The sequence below is a fragment of the Xiphophorus couchianus genome, chromosome 22 (genome assembly GCF_001444195.1).
Source record: "Xiphophorus couchianus chromosome 22, X_couchianus-1.0, whole genome shotgun sequence".
NCBI classification, from domain to species: Eukaryota; Metazoa; Chordata; class Actinopteri; order Cyprinodontiformes; family Poeciliidae; genus Xiphophorus; species Xiphophorus couchianus.
In genome coordinates, this window is record NC_040249.1 from 9686904 (window position 1) to 9704056 (window position 17153).

A 17153-nucleotide genomic window follows, 5' to 3' on the forward strand; every position below is an offset into this window, starting at 1 on the left:
CTGTCTGTGTATGTCTTTGTGAGAGATGGTGAAACGCCAGGATAAAGCTGGTTGCCTTCTATGGAAGGGAAACCAAGTGTGAAGTATATGCTCTATGGGATGGAGAACAGTCAATCTTGGAAAACCTTCAGTAGAATTTTTACTGCAAACTTCACCACTGCTGGGGATTGCTAAACATTATCAAAAGAAAAAATAATCACTGTACCGAGTCTGAAGGAATTTGTAAAAAAAATTCTTTTTTTGCAAAAACCATTCAACAAAATATCAAAGTTACACACAGAAACAATTATCACAAAATGTACATGACATTTACTCTTAGAAAAAATGCATTCTTCAAAAATGTGCCAGTGCTGGTGTAACAAATTGGAAATAATAAAAATCTGAATATTATAATAGCAAAACTCTAGCAGTACTGCATCGCCACTCACTGAGGTCTGTAGATTTTCAACAAGGTAACTTATTAGCCAGGCTTACATCGTGGAAGGTAGCTAGATTTGTTTGTAAACAGTGCATCTCTCGAGTCCACCATTCACTGGACTTCATGGTCCCATGAATAAAAAGGCAGGTTCAGGTGTTTTGCAGCTTCCATAAACACCTTTGACTACTTTAAATATGCAGAAATGCTTTAGGCATACAATATTGTTTATGGAAAGTTCAACAGTTCAAAAATATTTTTGAATTATTCATACTTAATGATAATTTCTACCTGCCTATTTGGATACAAATCATATTTTTCTGGATCTAGTCACTTTATTTCTCTGAACAGAGTTTCTGTATATTTATCTAAACAAAGTTTGACCATTTTTGTAACTGAGAATTTTCTAAGATGTTAAATAAAGATGTGCCATGTAATTCACTAATACGATGGCACAGGTTTGAAAAAAAGACTGAAGGCTCTACTGTCAAATAATATCTGTCAGTTTAATCTAGCAATGAAAAAAAGCTTATCTTTAGAAAATGCAAAGTTATTTCCAAGTCAATAGAGCAAAGTGGAGTGTATTTGTCTTTCTCACAGGTTCAGCACAGACAATTAAGAAGTCATTGAAAAGTTTGTTTACTGTCTATTGATGAAAGCTGTTCATAAAATGGCCACCGACATCATCAACAATGAGGAAAAGCATCAAAAGGTCATTGCCTTGCTAATCTGGCTGGCTAGTCACCATTTCAAGAAAAACTTTAAACGGTAGATATGCAGTCAAATGTACGACTGAAGACTGTTCTTAAGCCAGACACTCTTCTGCTGCATAAACAGACAACGTTTTATCCTTACTTTTTGACATTGCATCAGACTTGTCCTATATCAATTAAGTTAAGAATATTAACAATATTCTATTTTCTGAACAAACGTTCAACATGCATAGCTTAGACAGTGATCATTAGTCAGCCAGATCTAGAGAAACTCATCCATGCGTTCATCTTCAGTTGTATTGATTATTGCAACAGCGTCTTCACAGGTCTGTCCAACAAATCAATCAAACAGCTGCAGCTGATCCAGAATGCTGCTGCTCGCGTTCTCACTAAAACCAGGAAGATAGAGCACATAACACCAGTTTTAAAGTCCCTACACTGGCTTCCTGTAGCTCAAAGAATAGACTTTAAAATACTGTTAGTTTACAAATCACTGAACGGCTTAGCACCACAATACATTAAAGATCTGCTGTTGTTGTATTAACCTTCCAGACCTCTCAGGTCTTCCGGTTCTGGTCTGCTCTGTATCCCCAGAACCAGAACCAAACGAGGAGAAGCAGCTTTCAGCATCTATGCACCACAAATTTGGAACAAACTTCCAGAAAACTGTAAAACAGCTGAAACACTGACTTCCTTTAAATCTCAACTAAAAACCCACATGTTTAGAATTGTATTTGAAATGTAATCAATTACAAATTTATTGATGGAACTTGACTTAATGTCGTGTTTTGATTATTGATTCTATGTTGCATTGTTTCTGTGTTTGTAATGATGTAAAGCACTTTGAAATGCCTTGCTGCTGAAATGTGCTATACAAATAAAATTTGATTGATTGATTGATAGTCATCCTCAGTTGTACCGCAGCAGTACTGTAGCATAAATGACAGTTGTGTGAATTCAGTCATGCGGCTCTGGTGACAGAGTTCAGGGATTTATTCAAGGGAAACATCATCCAGCTTGCTTAACGCCTACATAATGCAGCTAATGCTAAAACCCAACCAGTGTTTGCAAAATGTGAGTTTTTGAAGTATTTATGCATTGTTCTTCTCAAAGTCGAAATAACCTCTCTAAATAGTTCCAATTTTTTAATAAAAGACAGTTAATAATGAGGCTATGGAGACAGCCTGGGTCACTCCTGATTTTTAAACTGGGTCTTTATATAGAGGAAAAAGAAGATGCATTACTTCTCTGACTCCAACTATATGTTCTTGTAGATAATTATTGAATTGATATTGGTTCAGAGACCAAGGTGGAAATGATAAAATGATGTGATGTAAATTATTAGTGGCAAATAATGTACAGAGGGTATACTTTACATTTCTCCTGGGCAGATTCCACTTTCCCAGTTAAGATTACCCCCTCATTGCCCCGCTCCCTTTATTCCCCTATAGGGAAACCACACAGAGCGCAGGGCAAATATTGCAATCACAGTTTAAGTGCACAGATCAGCACGCACACACTGTGTTCCAGGATGGGCCTGTTGGAACACACCACAGGCGGGTCACACTTCACAACAGTGTCCTCCCTCTCCCCCTCCTTTTTTGTAAAGCCCAGAGCCTGATTACAGCCTGGTGGCAAACAGATTAAAAACCCCTCCTCCTCCCCTCATTTCTCCACTGCATCCCCCACCCCACAGACTGCAACAGCTGCTGTCAGACACAGTCTGCACATCTGGCTCCTGATCAGACAATCCCAAAAATAGACAAACTATTGTGGGTCAGAATAGAAGTGCAGATGTGAAAGGCTGGGAAGGATTGGCTCGAGATGGAGGAAGACTGAAAGGGAAGGCTGATGGCAGAAGTGTCCACAACCACATTAACTAATGCACAATCCCAGATACTGCTAAGCGGAGTTAAGCACCTGTGAGTGTACGTGGATTTGGGTGACATCTGGATTTGTGGAGTGGGAGATTTGCATGTATAGATACAGTGTGTCCCTCTGTCAAGCATTGGGATGGATTTAAATATTTCATTAGTCACTGATGAAGTGCTATAAAACACTGGACTTAAAGTCACAAAAAAAAGATTAGGATTTGTCTATTTCATTGCTTATTGGGAAATAGTTAGATATTGATGCATAATCAAAATGTTACTCAGAGAAAAAGGTGATTCATTTGAAATTAAACATTAGCAACTTTTGCAATAATTTTGCAGATTAATGAAATGTTGGAAATCGGCCTGTAATTCTGCAAACGTGACTTGTCCAGATTGTCCTGGACAATCAGATTCCCACTGATTTATTCTAATAAGCATGAATACATTACTTCTGATTATTCACACCGATTAGATCTATGAGAGACCAAGTCAGGCCAGTGGTCCTCAGGGATCAGTGCCCTGCATATTTTAGATGTGTCTCTGCTCCTGCACATCCGACTCAAATGATAGCATTAGCTGCTGCATACCATTAAGTGCTGCAGAAGCCTGTTAATCACCCACTTATTCAGGCCAGGTGTTTGGCAGAAGGGAAACTCCAAACAGAGCAGTGGTCCCTGAGGACCAGAGTTGAGAAACACTGGCCTAAGTATAGTTCTTTATAAAAAGCATTCATAATTATTTTAACTTACAATCAAAGACTTATGCGTTTTAGTGTGATGTAATGTGACACTATCACAAAGAATTCAACACTTTGAAGAGCTACCAATTGCTCCAATTACAGCTGTTGCTGTGGAGTGTGTCTCCACCAGTTTTATACTGGTGAGGCTAAAAGATGTCCCTGTTCTTTTTAGCAAAATTGGTTAAGCTCAGTCAGATGGATGGTATCAGTAGATACTAATTTCCAAGTCGTAACACAGGTACTTGATCTGATTTATGTTCTAAAGATTGACTGGGTCATTTGGACACATGGATACAATTCAAATCATTACTCTGCAGATCTGACCATTTGGCATCACTGTCCTCCTGAGGGTCAAGCTTTTACGCCTGTTTCAAGTCATCCTCTAAAAGGTTTTCCTCCAGTATTGTCCTGTATTTAGTGACGACTACAACGCTGTTCAAACCTCTTAGGGCTTCACAGAACAGCTGTGTTTATTCTGAGGTAAAATTAAACACAGGTGAATCCTGTTTACTTGTTTGGTCACTAATGAAGATGGGTGGTTATGTTTTATTTAAATGTATCAGACCGGAAGGAAATTAACACAAATATCCGTTTCACAGCTTTACGGTTTTTTTTATCCAAAAGAACAAGTATAATTTTTCCTTCACTATATTGGTAAACATTGCAGTGATTATGTCAGTTGTGATATATGCCTATTTTATTCTTTCTTCTCTTTCTCATCTGTGCTTTTGTCAGTCTGTGATCTTTAGCATTTTGGATCAGCATCACTTGTGTCCTGTGTGAGGATCTGTTGCCGTGCAACGCTTTTCAGCCAGCCCCAGCTGATGTTGAGTGGAAAATTCACCATCAGAGACCCACACTCTTCATAGTCTGACTATGGAATTGTGGGTAATTTGGGCTTCCAGATTAAAGATCGAAATGTGTGAGGACACCAATTATCAACCAATAAATGGCCTGAAAAATGAAAAAAATAAAATAAAATACAGCAGTGCTTGAACAGTTTTTTTTCTTCCACACACTTTTTACTCCTCTTTTGTCCTCCTTTTAAAGACATATACTCAGAAACTTAAACCAGTATTAAGAAATGGTAAATCACTGTAAATGATTATTAAGTCATGGTCACACTCATGCCTTTCTATGAATAATGGAATACCTGAACACACATTTGACATAAGTTAAAATGTTGAGACATTAAGGCAGGGGTGCCCAAAGTTGGTCCTCGAGGGCCGGCATCCTGCGTTTTTTAGTTCTCTCCCTGGTTTAGCACACCTGGATCCAATGATGGCTCGTTAGATGGCCTAAGAAGAACACTGACATGTTGAAAAGGTTGTTGGTACTACCAGGGAGAGAACTAAAACGTGCAGGATGCCGGCCCTCGAGTACCGATTTTGGGCAACCCTGCATTAAGGAGATGTTTCACATTTTGTAAGTGACATGAGGACAAAGTCACTTACTTTTTGCAGTGACATCACCATATCCTTTATTCTTTTTCCGTACTCAATGACCTGCTACAGGTGATCAAAGTTCAATATTTTATACGTGGTCAGTGAGCACCCGTAAGTTATCAAATGTTTATGAGCTGAATCATGTAGGTTGTAGATCAGACAGCTGTCACCTGCTTCAAGCATTTAGTATGTCGAAGTGAGTTTAACTTTATCAGTGCATTAAGAGCCTCTGCAAAGCATAGAAATATATTAGGTCATTGCTATATCATTTAAACTAGCACTTGCAGCTGTTCTTTATCAGTTGTCCATGTCTGGTATCTCAGTTACAATATTTTTTAATGTCCACAAAAATCTGTAGGAGGGAGGTTTAACTTGTCACCAGACTGTATTTGAAAAATATAACAAGACACATGGGAAAATGATGCTATTTGAAAAAATAAGACACGTGGAAAAATTGTGTCTCAGCCACAATACTGAGAGAGACAGCAAGACTGAGGCAAAATAGTGTAATGTGGATATTAAGTGCTGTCTAAACCCTATCTTATAAACTATTCAGCAAGTATAGCTCTAATCTAAGTGTTTTCAACCTGTGAAACATTCAAAGAAGCCAAGCAAGGAAAGACTAAATGAAACAGTTTTAAAACAAAAGAGCATAAGGTTTTGAGAGAGTAGATAAGTGACAATATTGCCATTCACGTAAGAGATTCTGGCATATCTCACTCTGTGTGCAGCTTTGGGCCGCCCCTGTGTTTAAGCAAAAAATGTCAATCTCATCCAGTTGGAGTTTGCTTTTAACTGGCACTTGCCACAAACTCACTGAGCTGAGACTGGAAGATTAAAAATTGCAGTCTCAGCATGAAAACCTAAAATATTCAAAGAGAATCCTCTGTGATCAGTGAACCTTGAAGCAAAAAAAGCTGAATTCAAACTCATCCTTTAAATAATGACTTTTTAAAGTTTTGGATAAGACGATGGTGAGGATTTTGTACGAGTGATGTACTTTTCATAGCACAACTTTGTACAGTGTTGGGGGATTGTTTGACTTCTCAGTGGTCTCTACATCAAATTTTGTGAACCTCTTCAACTTCAACAAGTGAAATAAAATAACTGGCTTTATCTGCAGCGTATTCTATATTAATAGCATAATTTATGCTGTATTTATTTCTCAGAATTTGTAAGTAGCGACTTCTACCTCCCAAAATTTTAGAACGATTTTCCAAACGTATCCACAAAGAACAGCACCAGTTTCTGGCGAATCATTTTCCAAAAACAACAGATTGTGCCAGTGGGAGATAAAAACAGGTCATATTACAGAGAAAATAAGAATTACTTTACACATTCTGCGTGTTTCCTCTTTGCAATGTGGAAAAATGAGAAGCCAGAGAATGATGGAGTAGGTACAGGCCGCTCATACCTTCTGTATTCTGGCCCCAGCTGTGGGTAAGCAAAGCGAGGATTGCCATTCCGGTCCCCAGCCATCTGACAAGCCACCGCCCCCGTCGCATCTTCTGTCAAGCCTTATTGCCTGCCCACCTGGATGGAGCAAAGAGAGAAAAAAATGAAAATGAAAAAAAAAGAGAAAACATTTTACACCATTCATGTATCAGCACACCCTGAAGGCTTTTCGCTTGCACAGATGTGACTAATACACAAGATAGAACCCTGGTGCAGATCTTACCAAAAAAGCATTTTCATTGGGTCAATATTTTCTCTAAAAGAGATTAATCTCCTTCGCCAATTTCACTGATGTTTATACATTGATTTTTTATGTTTTCTGAGAAAGAACTTGCGTCTAAAATACTTACTAAAAGAATAAACCCAATGATTGTTTTCCATCCATCCATCCATCCATTGTCTGTTCACCCTTGTCCCTAATGGGGTCGGGAGGGTTGCTGGTGCCCATCTCCAGCTACGTTCCAGGCGGGAGGCAGGGTACACCCTGGACAGGTCGCCAGTCTGTCGCAGGGCAACACAGAGACATACAGGACAAACAACCATTCACACACATCACACACCCCTAGGGAGAATTTAGATAGACCAATTAACCTAACAGACATGTTTTTGGACTGTGGGAGGAAGCCGGAGTACCCGGAGAGAACCCACGCATGCACAGGGAGAACATGCAAACTCCATGCAGAAAGACCCCGGCCGGGAATCGAACCCAGGACCTTCTTGCTGCAAGGCAACAGTGCTACCAACTGCGCCACTGTGCAGCCCACGATTGTTTTCATTTTCAAATTATTCACTTAAAAAAATGCAGTCATTTCTTCATTACTGTTCCACAGGTAGGGAAGTTTATCTAAAGTTCACAGTTTGTACATTTTGTTGGTATTATGATCATCTTGCTTTTTCCATTATGGAAAACAATTTCCCCTTCGGTGAGCAAATGGCCAATTTTTTCACGTCTCTTTGACAAACGGAAAACATGATTGATCTCACGTAGTGCACATTCAGCACAACCTTTTACTTTACTTTAATTTACTTCACATCAGTTAATTTCAAATTGTTTTTATACAAGCAGAAAATCACAAAACAGTCATTTTAGGATGCTTCAAGAGAAACAAATTCAGCTAAAAATTCAACCATGTTTTGCATAAATACTGTGGTGCCAAGACAAACTTAATCAAGTGCATAGTAAGTCTAATTTTTAGATGAACTTGTATTCTTGTTTTGTGTGTTTTTCTTGTAATGTGTAATTAGAGGTCTTGAAGGACACCAAAATAAAATGCGTATTCTTATTATCATTATATAACAGTTTGCTACTGATGGCTACAGTTAGCTGATGCTTAACAAGAGCAATAGGTTTGCTACAAGGCATCACAGCCTGGCATTGCTTGCTCCAATTAGCAAACAATTACCACTTAGCAGAAAACGTAGTAAATATGACTGTTTTTTGTGTTTAACATAGAACAGACTCAACCAGAGTTTGAAGAAAATACCAGATCTAAGATCAGACTTCTGAAAGGACTCAGAGTATTAATAATTAAACAAATTTGGACAAACGTGTCAGAAAGAGAAAGAGTGGCAAACAAAAACTTCATAGAAATATGTAAAAATACATGCAGAATACACTAAGATTAAAAACACCATTTTGGAAGATTGTGTGCAACTTGTAATTATTTGTAGAAGAGGTAATTCCACATGAAAAATCTACCTATCTTTCTTGTAAGTCAAAAAGATAAAAGTATTATTTATTGATCAGAAGAATACATTTGAAGAATAACATTCTTACTAGTGCTCAAAATCCCAAGCAAAAACTGCACATACGAGGCAACAAACCTGTATTTGAAAGAAGGACATGCAGCACTGATGCCATGTTTTTTTCTGCACATTGTGATGAACCACACTGCAAAACTAGATTGAAAGTAAAGACACATGCAGAGGATTAAGAAAAAAAAAAAAAACAGAATGTAGAATAGCATAGTGCATCTGATTCTATGAGCTATGGAGGAAGGCCACTTTATGAGGAATGAAGGCGTTTCTATCTGTCTATAGTGTTTGATGTCACACTTTCTCACGAGATTTCTTTTGTAAGCAGGCGATAAGGTAAGAAATCAGCTTTCACGCCACATTCCGATTGGATGAGAACCACAGGCCACTCACAAGCATCACTGCCTTCATATCAAACCAGACTTGACAAAATCAAAGATGCTTTGAGGGCTATCAGCACTTCATTTCAAATGAAAATTTACTTCTTTGTTTCACTTCAGCCATATTTTTATACAAACACTGAACAATGTCTGGAAAATCCCACCAGGACACTCAGGAATCAAGTGAGAAAGCTTTATGGAAGATTATCTGAAGGAAATGTGCCTCTACTTCTGAAAATAGAGTTCTTGGCTGATACAGAAACGCAAACAGGATGAGACATATCTGCTGTTGGCCTTTTTTTTTTGCTATTGAAAATCAATACAGCCTAATATACTGAAAATAAAGTAGAGGTCATATATCCAACTTTATGTAACAGACAAAAAAGTTTTGCTCTACTGCAAGTGTTTCAGGTTGGCATCATTCCAAAGATTAGCAAGATGCATGTGTAGATCCTACATTGGAACTTTTTGTGTAGCTCAAAGACTAAAGTAGAAAATTAGCCTGGAGCTCATTGTATTTTAATATTGTGAGAAACTGTTATTTTGCTGCCACAGCCTTTCAGTAAATTTAAATCAAGCTGGCCAGAAAAGCAAAATTACTTGCACTGGTTATGCTTGTACTAGTCTATGAAAAATCAGAACAGAAAAAAAGTATAATATTCTTCACAACAAACACTTTTACAACATTTAGTGTTAGATGTTTTAGCGAAAGCCGGGCTGTCAAATCAAAAACTGCAAAAGAACTTATAGATAGCTTTATTACAACTGTTCTCATTATACACAATTACATTAGCAGAACCAGAAATAATTGTTTCTTAAACTGTCAAAGCTATTGTTCTGATTGTTATTTTTATTTTAGGAGGTGGTGATTTTTTCAAGCAAAATTGAAATATTCAGAAAAAAGCTGAACAGGCCTATAAATAAGATAAACTTGGAAACGTATTAAGTGCGTCTTGAAAGTCACTGCAAATGAAAATAAGAAGCAGCGTCTGCATTATCTGTAGTTAATTAGACATTTCCTAGTCATGTCCAGTCAAGCTGAAAACCTTCAGATCAAGCTGCACATCCTAAGACCAGTGAGAGTAAACTGAAGCAAAAGCTGGAGACAGTTGTGGGCACACACAGGCCTCAGTGTATATTCAGGAAAAAAAGTCAATATACAAACTCAGATAACATGTTTGATTTCTGTTTGTCTGTCAGAAAGATCAGACGGATGTTCATTTGTGCACAGCTTATTCTTATGATATCTCAGAAAAGAAAAGAAAAGAAAATGTCAAAGTCTGCATTAAGTTAATATTTAATCGTTTTAAAATCATAAATAGAAACCAAACATCTGTTTGAAAGTAGGAACATTCTCACTGTTAATATTCTGTCTTTATCATAACAACAGATGTTTTTACTGTAAAAATACTAATAAAATAAAAAAAATCAGATATTGTTTTGTCCCAATAAGTGCTTATTTGCTTCAAACTCTTGCCTGACATACACCCAAGCACATTATGAACTGATATACTCTGTGAGAACTCTGAACAGCAGGAGACTGCTATGTTCTCTTCTCTTGTGGTGTGGCAACAAGAGCGATTTCACACTGGTTTCCCATTCACTCGCTGCCCTCTCATCTCTCAGTCTCCCAGTGGTGTTCTCTTTTGAAGCAGATTTGATTCTTCACATTTGTACATCTATCTTTCTTAAGAGGGCCAACCATGATTGCTTTGATCCCTTTCACTAGAGAAAAGTCAGACCTAGAACAACCAGCCACCCTGAAGAGAGAAGTAATTTCCTCTAGCAGCTTACTGCAAATCTTCTCCTGGTTGACATGGGAACACTGTATACAATTTGCATTGGCCAGCAGGAATCCTCCTGCAAACTTCATGAAGTGGAAAACTCAAGAGTGCTCAAAGAGATACATAACCAAAAAATGGCTGAGGTTTTCAAGAGTCGTTTTGTGAGTCACATAATGGATGGAAATCAATTTTCAACGACTGTCACGGATTCTGTCTGAAAACAAGCAACGCTCACTTTAAATCTCCAACATCAACAGTTAAGTTGTGCCACTCTGTTCTACCTTAATGCATAACATCCCAAAATAGATGTAGAGAAAAACCTTTCCACACTGAACCTAGCTTCTCCTGAATAAAAACTTAATTGAAAAGTTTCCTCTGCAGTCATTTCATGAAATATTAACAGCATAGTGAAAGTGACAAATCAAGTAAAGACGCTCAAATGGATTGAGGTCCAAGAAATTTTGAGACCAAGTTGACATAAAATTTGTTACGCCAATCACTGAATGCTTAAGCCATCTTTGTCTTATGAAATGGCTAAAAACCCTTCTGAAAGAAGCCACAGTTCTGAGAGGAACAGCACCTCATGTACACATTTTTCTGTGCAAGGGTGCACTTTAATTATTAGCTAGTAATATTTGTCAACCGTGGGCTATTAATGGCTCATAACAATCTGGTCATGTTAGCTGTAGGTTCATAATACTGAATAAACAGTAAACACGCTATTAAATAACTCTTGTGTCTTTTCAGAACAAAAAAAAAATTAACTTCGCTCCAACATCATATCATCTTGCTTTAAGTCATCATTATAAGAGCACTTCTGGCTTATCACAATAAACAAGTTCTGTTTATTCAGACATATCCTTTCAATTACTCACCAGATTGAGCCTCTATAATTATGTTGTAGTTTATAACGTGCTTGCTGCAGAGACTGAAGAGCTTTGCATGTACCTTTAGACATCTTGTCCTTATCATAAAAGTTTTCTGGTTCATTGTGAGTTAAATAAATCATCACACTGAACATTTAACAAGTTTACAATATAAACACAAGAGGTATTAAATAAAACACTACAAAGACAATATTAAGATCACTTTGGTTCAATAATGTTTAGAAATTTGACATGAAAATGTGTTAATCTCTTTCTATCAGTTGTTTTTGAACACAAGTGCAATAATAATGAAAAAAAAAACAGTTTTTCACGTTATCTGTTAACGCTCTGTTAATGTGGAGTCTGTACTCTGCTCCAAGTCATCCTCACTTGTGATGAGGCCGACTGTGGCAGAGACTATGAAACCTACATTCCGCATTAATAAAGTGTTGCCTTCTTCTACGAACGATTGCACTGTTTTTTACTCATCGTTAATAACATTTCTGCTTTTTATTTATCAGTTTTTCTGCACGACTGCACAGTGGGGCTATTGGTAGAGCTGTTGCCTTGCAGCAAGAAGGTCTTGGGTTCCATTCTCGGCCTGGGTCTTTCTGCATAGAGTTTGCATGTTCTCGGTGTGCATACTCCAGCTTCCTCCCACAGTCCAAAAACATGAATGTTTTAAATTGGTCTCTCTAAATTCTCCCTAGGTGTGAGTGTGTGTGTGCATGGTTGTTTGTCCTGTCTGTCTCCATGTTGCCCTGCGACAGACTGGCAACCTGTCCAGGGTGAACCCTGCCTCTCGCCCGGAACGTTAGCTGGAGATAGACACCAGCACACCTCCTGACCCCACTAGGGACAAGGGTGTAAGAAAATGGATGGATGGAGTTTTTCTGCACCGATATCCTGTGTTGTAAATACCCTGTTGTGTGTTTAAAGTTCAATACACAATTCTGTACATTTCAAGAAAGTTGTTCTACTCTGTAGCAAATCCCTTGGATTACAAGTACAACATATCTACTTCTAATAATGCCACAGTATTTTTTAGTTACAAAAAGAAGCCATCAATTTTAAAGTATTCACACAAAATTACTCTACTTTATAAAAATACAAAGGTGAGCATTTTTGCAGTGCTCCTTCACTTCAAAGGCAGTTGTTTGAGAAAGAGAACAGAAGCAAAAAGAAGCAAGTTTTTTAAAGTACTCAGCCATCTGTTTCATCACAATGAAAAACATGATGTGGAAAGCAGAGAAATAGTGTACATCTTCAAAGCTAAATGGCCTAGTAAAGGTCTGTAAGACCTAGGTCAACAACGTAGAGTTCAACTTCCTTTTAGTTTGCGTGTGTTTACAAGTGTGGTGAAGCTTGATCTTTGTAAATTGTTTGCTTATATATATATATATATATATATATGCAAACAATTATAAACATATATAAACATTTTAATGTAATGATGCATGGCCACTGCTGCAAATTACTGTGACAGACAGAAAATATCACATAATTTAATTAGTGATGTAATGACGACTTGTTGACATCTTCAATTTACCAGACAGAGATGGTCTTTGATATGAAATTCTTATAAAGTTGATTCTTTAACCTGTGTATTTTACTGATCTCTTTATTAAAAATGACCAGTTAGTCAGATATTTAATGTAAATTTCAAGGATCAACATTAATTAAACAATTTCTTTGTCTGAATTAAACTTTCCTGTGTAATACTCAAAAAATCCATTAATTAAACTCTGTCTTTCTTAATTAAGAAAACTGTACAATATATTCATGTATTCAGGACATCACCTTCTTTGTTGATTAAAGGGTTGATGTAAAGGTTACTGTTAGAGATATAAAAAAAATTAACTAATGGTATGAAAAAAAAAAATCTTAGATATTATATGAATAAGCATTAAAGAGAGATTTTGAATATGTCCTCTGGTTTGTAAATGTAAAGTCTATCTTGAGATGAAATGCTAAAATATAAAACAGACATCCATCATTTACATTTTAGCAATTTATATCTACTGTATGTATGGCTGCAGAAAATATGCGCACAAACATTTCAGAAACAAGCTTTTATCAGGTTGCTCCTGCTGCTACACATTTTTATTGTAATTGGTTTTCTAATGTCAAGTCCTTCGATGTTCTCCCCTAAGGTGTGTTTACGGAACTTGTTTTACGCTTTTACAAAAGCGTAAAACAAGTTACTTCTTGTGGAAGCAAATAGTTACGAAATAGTAAGGGTTATTTCTCAATACATGTTGTAGTTGAATTAATTAATCAGCCTCTAATATTTTAATTAGCATAAGAACTTTTGACTTTTAACCTTGTACCTTGTTACAGTACACCAAAACAGTAGGTAAACAGTTTATAAAAACACAAAAATTCAATCCAACCACAACCTACAGGTTTTAGCCCAACTTGAGAATAGAAATAGTACATACTGTAAGTGCATTTATGCAGCTTTCAATTTGCATCCTCCTCACCCTCTTACTCATGCAGCTACAGCAGCATGTTACACATCACTGGCCCTAATGTTCAAGGTTCAGTGCTCTAAAACACTTCAGCATGTGGACAGCCGTGCTTTGCCCTCTACACAACAGCCATCCATTATCAAGAGCTTGTGCTATACATAAAGTAGGCAATCAAAAAGGTATAGTGACTGTAGGATGTTATTGTGGGGTAGTAGAAGAGAGAAACAAATCAGCGTGTCTCAACTCCACGACGTACCTCAAACTGCAAGACAATCTCAGGTTGGCAGCAGTCTTACAATCGAATACGTAACATATCTATCACAGCGATATGATTGAGTCTCCTTAGTTCTGGTGTGTAACTCAAGACTTGGTGAAAAAAGGTGATACTTCTTTAGAACAAATGCATTCATGTTTAGAAAATCCATAAAAAGCAAGAAAAATAATTACAATACACATTACGGAGGCAGACATTTTTCATCATTATGTGTGGGACAGAAGAGCCATATCAACTCATAAACGTAATTAGTAACATCAATAGTCTAATGATGGAATTGATTAGTGCTGGGTGAGAGTTCAGAAGGCTTTCATTCAGTGGGAGATTGCATTCAAATATAAAAACAGAAGAGATCAGGCTAAACTCCCTGACAAGCCGCTGCTGATACAGCCTTATCTCTCTCTGCCTCAGTGTTTATCTCCACAACCCACCTGTAGTTTAAAGATAGAGAGACAATCTATTAACTGAGACAATTTGGTCACAGAGACAAAGAGACGATTGAGAGGACACTGTAACTTGTGTGCCGTACCTCTGGCCCAGGTCTTTTGAAAACATACTTTTTTCTTCTTAAAGTTTACCACGAAATGAGACATAGATATCGCACACTAGATTTTTTTTTTCCCCATCTTATGACACAACCTCCCCCTAAACTGAATATTTTTAATGACTTCTTTGACCCAAAGGGGGAGGAACATACATTCAGTTAACTACAATCACAAAATGACAGAAAAGCATGTGATCTTTAACAGTAGCAGGTTCCTCTAAACAGTCAACCAGTCAAACCTACGGCCATGTCATTGTAATTAGAGGTGCATTACAATAGCTTAGAAAATGCCTGAAAATGTCATTTATTTCAGTCATTCAATTCACAAAGGGATAGTCATATTAAAGAGATTGATGTATTTATTTTAATCAACTCATAAAACTGCAAAAAAAAAAAAGTTTCTCAAAAAATGACAATATTGCAGGAAACAGGCCTGTAAATTTTCTCATCTAGGTCATACCTACTACAACAGGTTTAGATTGAAGGCAACTGGGCTTGCACCTAATCCACCTGGATAGGTGGCTATTATATTTAGTCAACTATCCAGGAGTCTTTACCAATTTTCCTCATCCTCCTTGGAGCATGTTCAAAAGACCCAAATGAGCCAACACCCTCAGGCAAAGGCTGATTCAATCCAGGGACAAAACCCCAAACCTCAAGCTGAGAGGATTTGTGTTACGGTGGCCAGTGCAACAAAGTTTGAACTGGTGAAACCAGATAACTGCAACAATGCATGGCACAACAAAGAAGAGCCAGCAACTCAGGGCAAGATTTGGCCATACATTTGCACCTCAAGAGCAAATTGCACACCTTTAGCAGCAATGATGTCCATGTTCTAGATGGGGAGAACAGATGGTTTGAAAGAGGGCTGAAGAAAGCCGTCTTTGTCGAAATCAAAAAACCAACACTGAACCGATGAGGAGGGTTGGAGTTTCAATTTTCAAGAATATATAACCCTGTTTAGTAACTAATCCCAAAGAAACTCTACAAGCAGTCCCATCATGTTTCATGTGACCAAATGCACAACCCACTCCAAACAAAAGACAGAAACAGCGAGGTGGGGAACGAGCTGATCGCTAATTTACGAATGTGCCTCCCTGTGCTTAGACAGTAATTCATCAACTTCAAGATGCTCAAATGCAAGCTTGCAGAAATGACAGACCTCTGGATATGTGAAATGTCTTCAAAAACAAACAAACAAAATATATACTGTATATACAGTATATAAGCAAGTGTCCATCTGTCCTCGATTTAAGCCTTGTAGCATTGCAAAAAACCAGCAAAAGATTTTCCAAAAGGAGTGTCAACCAACTGAAAAATATGTGCAGGTTATTGTGATGTACAGTTGAAGCACTTAGTACTTGGTCAGGGATGCTTTTGAATTAATTACTGAGTCAATGCAGGCGGCATAAAGGTGATCAGCCTGTGGTAGTGCTGATATGCTAGGGAAGCTCAGGTTCCTTTAATAGCCTTCAATTTGTCTGTATTATTGACTTTGGTATCTCCTCCTCTTGACAATACTCCACAGATTCTATTTGGGTTTTAGACCAGGCTGGTTTGCTGGCTAATCAAGCAGAGTAAAACTAAATACATTCTACATATTTTGTCTTTCAACAGTTAAACCCACAATTAATCAAAATACCAAAATAAATGCTTGGAATAAATCAAACATTATCTGTTAAATCTACAAAATATATGAATTTCACATCATGAGTAAATACTGATGAAAATTTAATTTTTGTTATTTCTTTCTTAGGTGCATATGTAAGAAAGTATTTCATACTTGTATAAAATATATACCAGCATAAAAGAAAAAAACTGTAGCATTAATAAAAACACTCTAAACAGCCTTGCTATAAATGCTTTTCATTTTCTGTTGTGATGATCCTTCTTTGATAAAATAATTAAAAACATTGTTCTGTTTGATACATAATCTGCAGTATTTTATCCAAAGTGCTTATTTAACTGCATGAACAACAAAAGTATCACAACCAATTAAGCTTAAAATGTTCAAAGCACAACTGTGACATGCTTTGCTGCCCTTATTTTGATTAAATTATGTTTCGGGGAAAACGTTTCTACTTAAATACATATTAACATGAAAGTCATGCTAAAATGCCAGGTGCAATCAATATTCATATAATTATCGATGGTATATGCATCTGAAGATTTGGTAATTGGCTTTAATAAATCCCAATTACACAACTCTAAAATGTAATTCAACTTGTTTGTCTTCAGTCACTAACACCACAGGTGCTCCCTACTGCAGGATGATATAATTCCTATTATGAGATGAGTGAGTCCTGAGTGTAAGTTCACCACACTGTTGTGGAAATGGGAGAGAGTGGCCTTGAGTGGAAACAGTAATCTCAGTGCACTTGACACAAAAATGAAAAGCCATTATGCATGCCATGTTCATTCTGTTGGTATGATTACGT

General features: G+C 37.1%; 1 protein-coding gene across 2 annotated transcripts in view; it reads right to left on the reverse strand.

The window, feature by feature from the left end:
• The window catches only part of LOC114138396 (protocadherin-15-like), a 175653-nt gene that overhangs the window by 112176 nt on the left and 46324 nt on the right, over window positions 1–17153 (reverse strand). For both annotated transcript variants that reach the window (XM_028007619.1, XM_028007618.1), the window contains one exon: window positions 6601–6719. In XM_028007619.1, the coding sequence (XP_027863420.1) occupies window positions 6601–6691 (91 nt within the window). In that variant the 5' untranslated portion in view covers window positions 6692–6719. The remainder of the gene's footprint in view (window positions 1–6600; window positions 6720–17153) is intronic.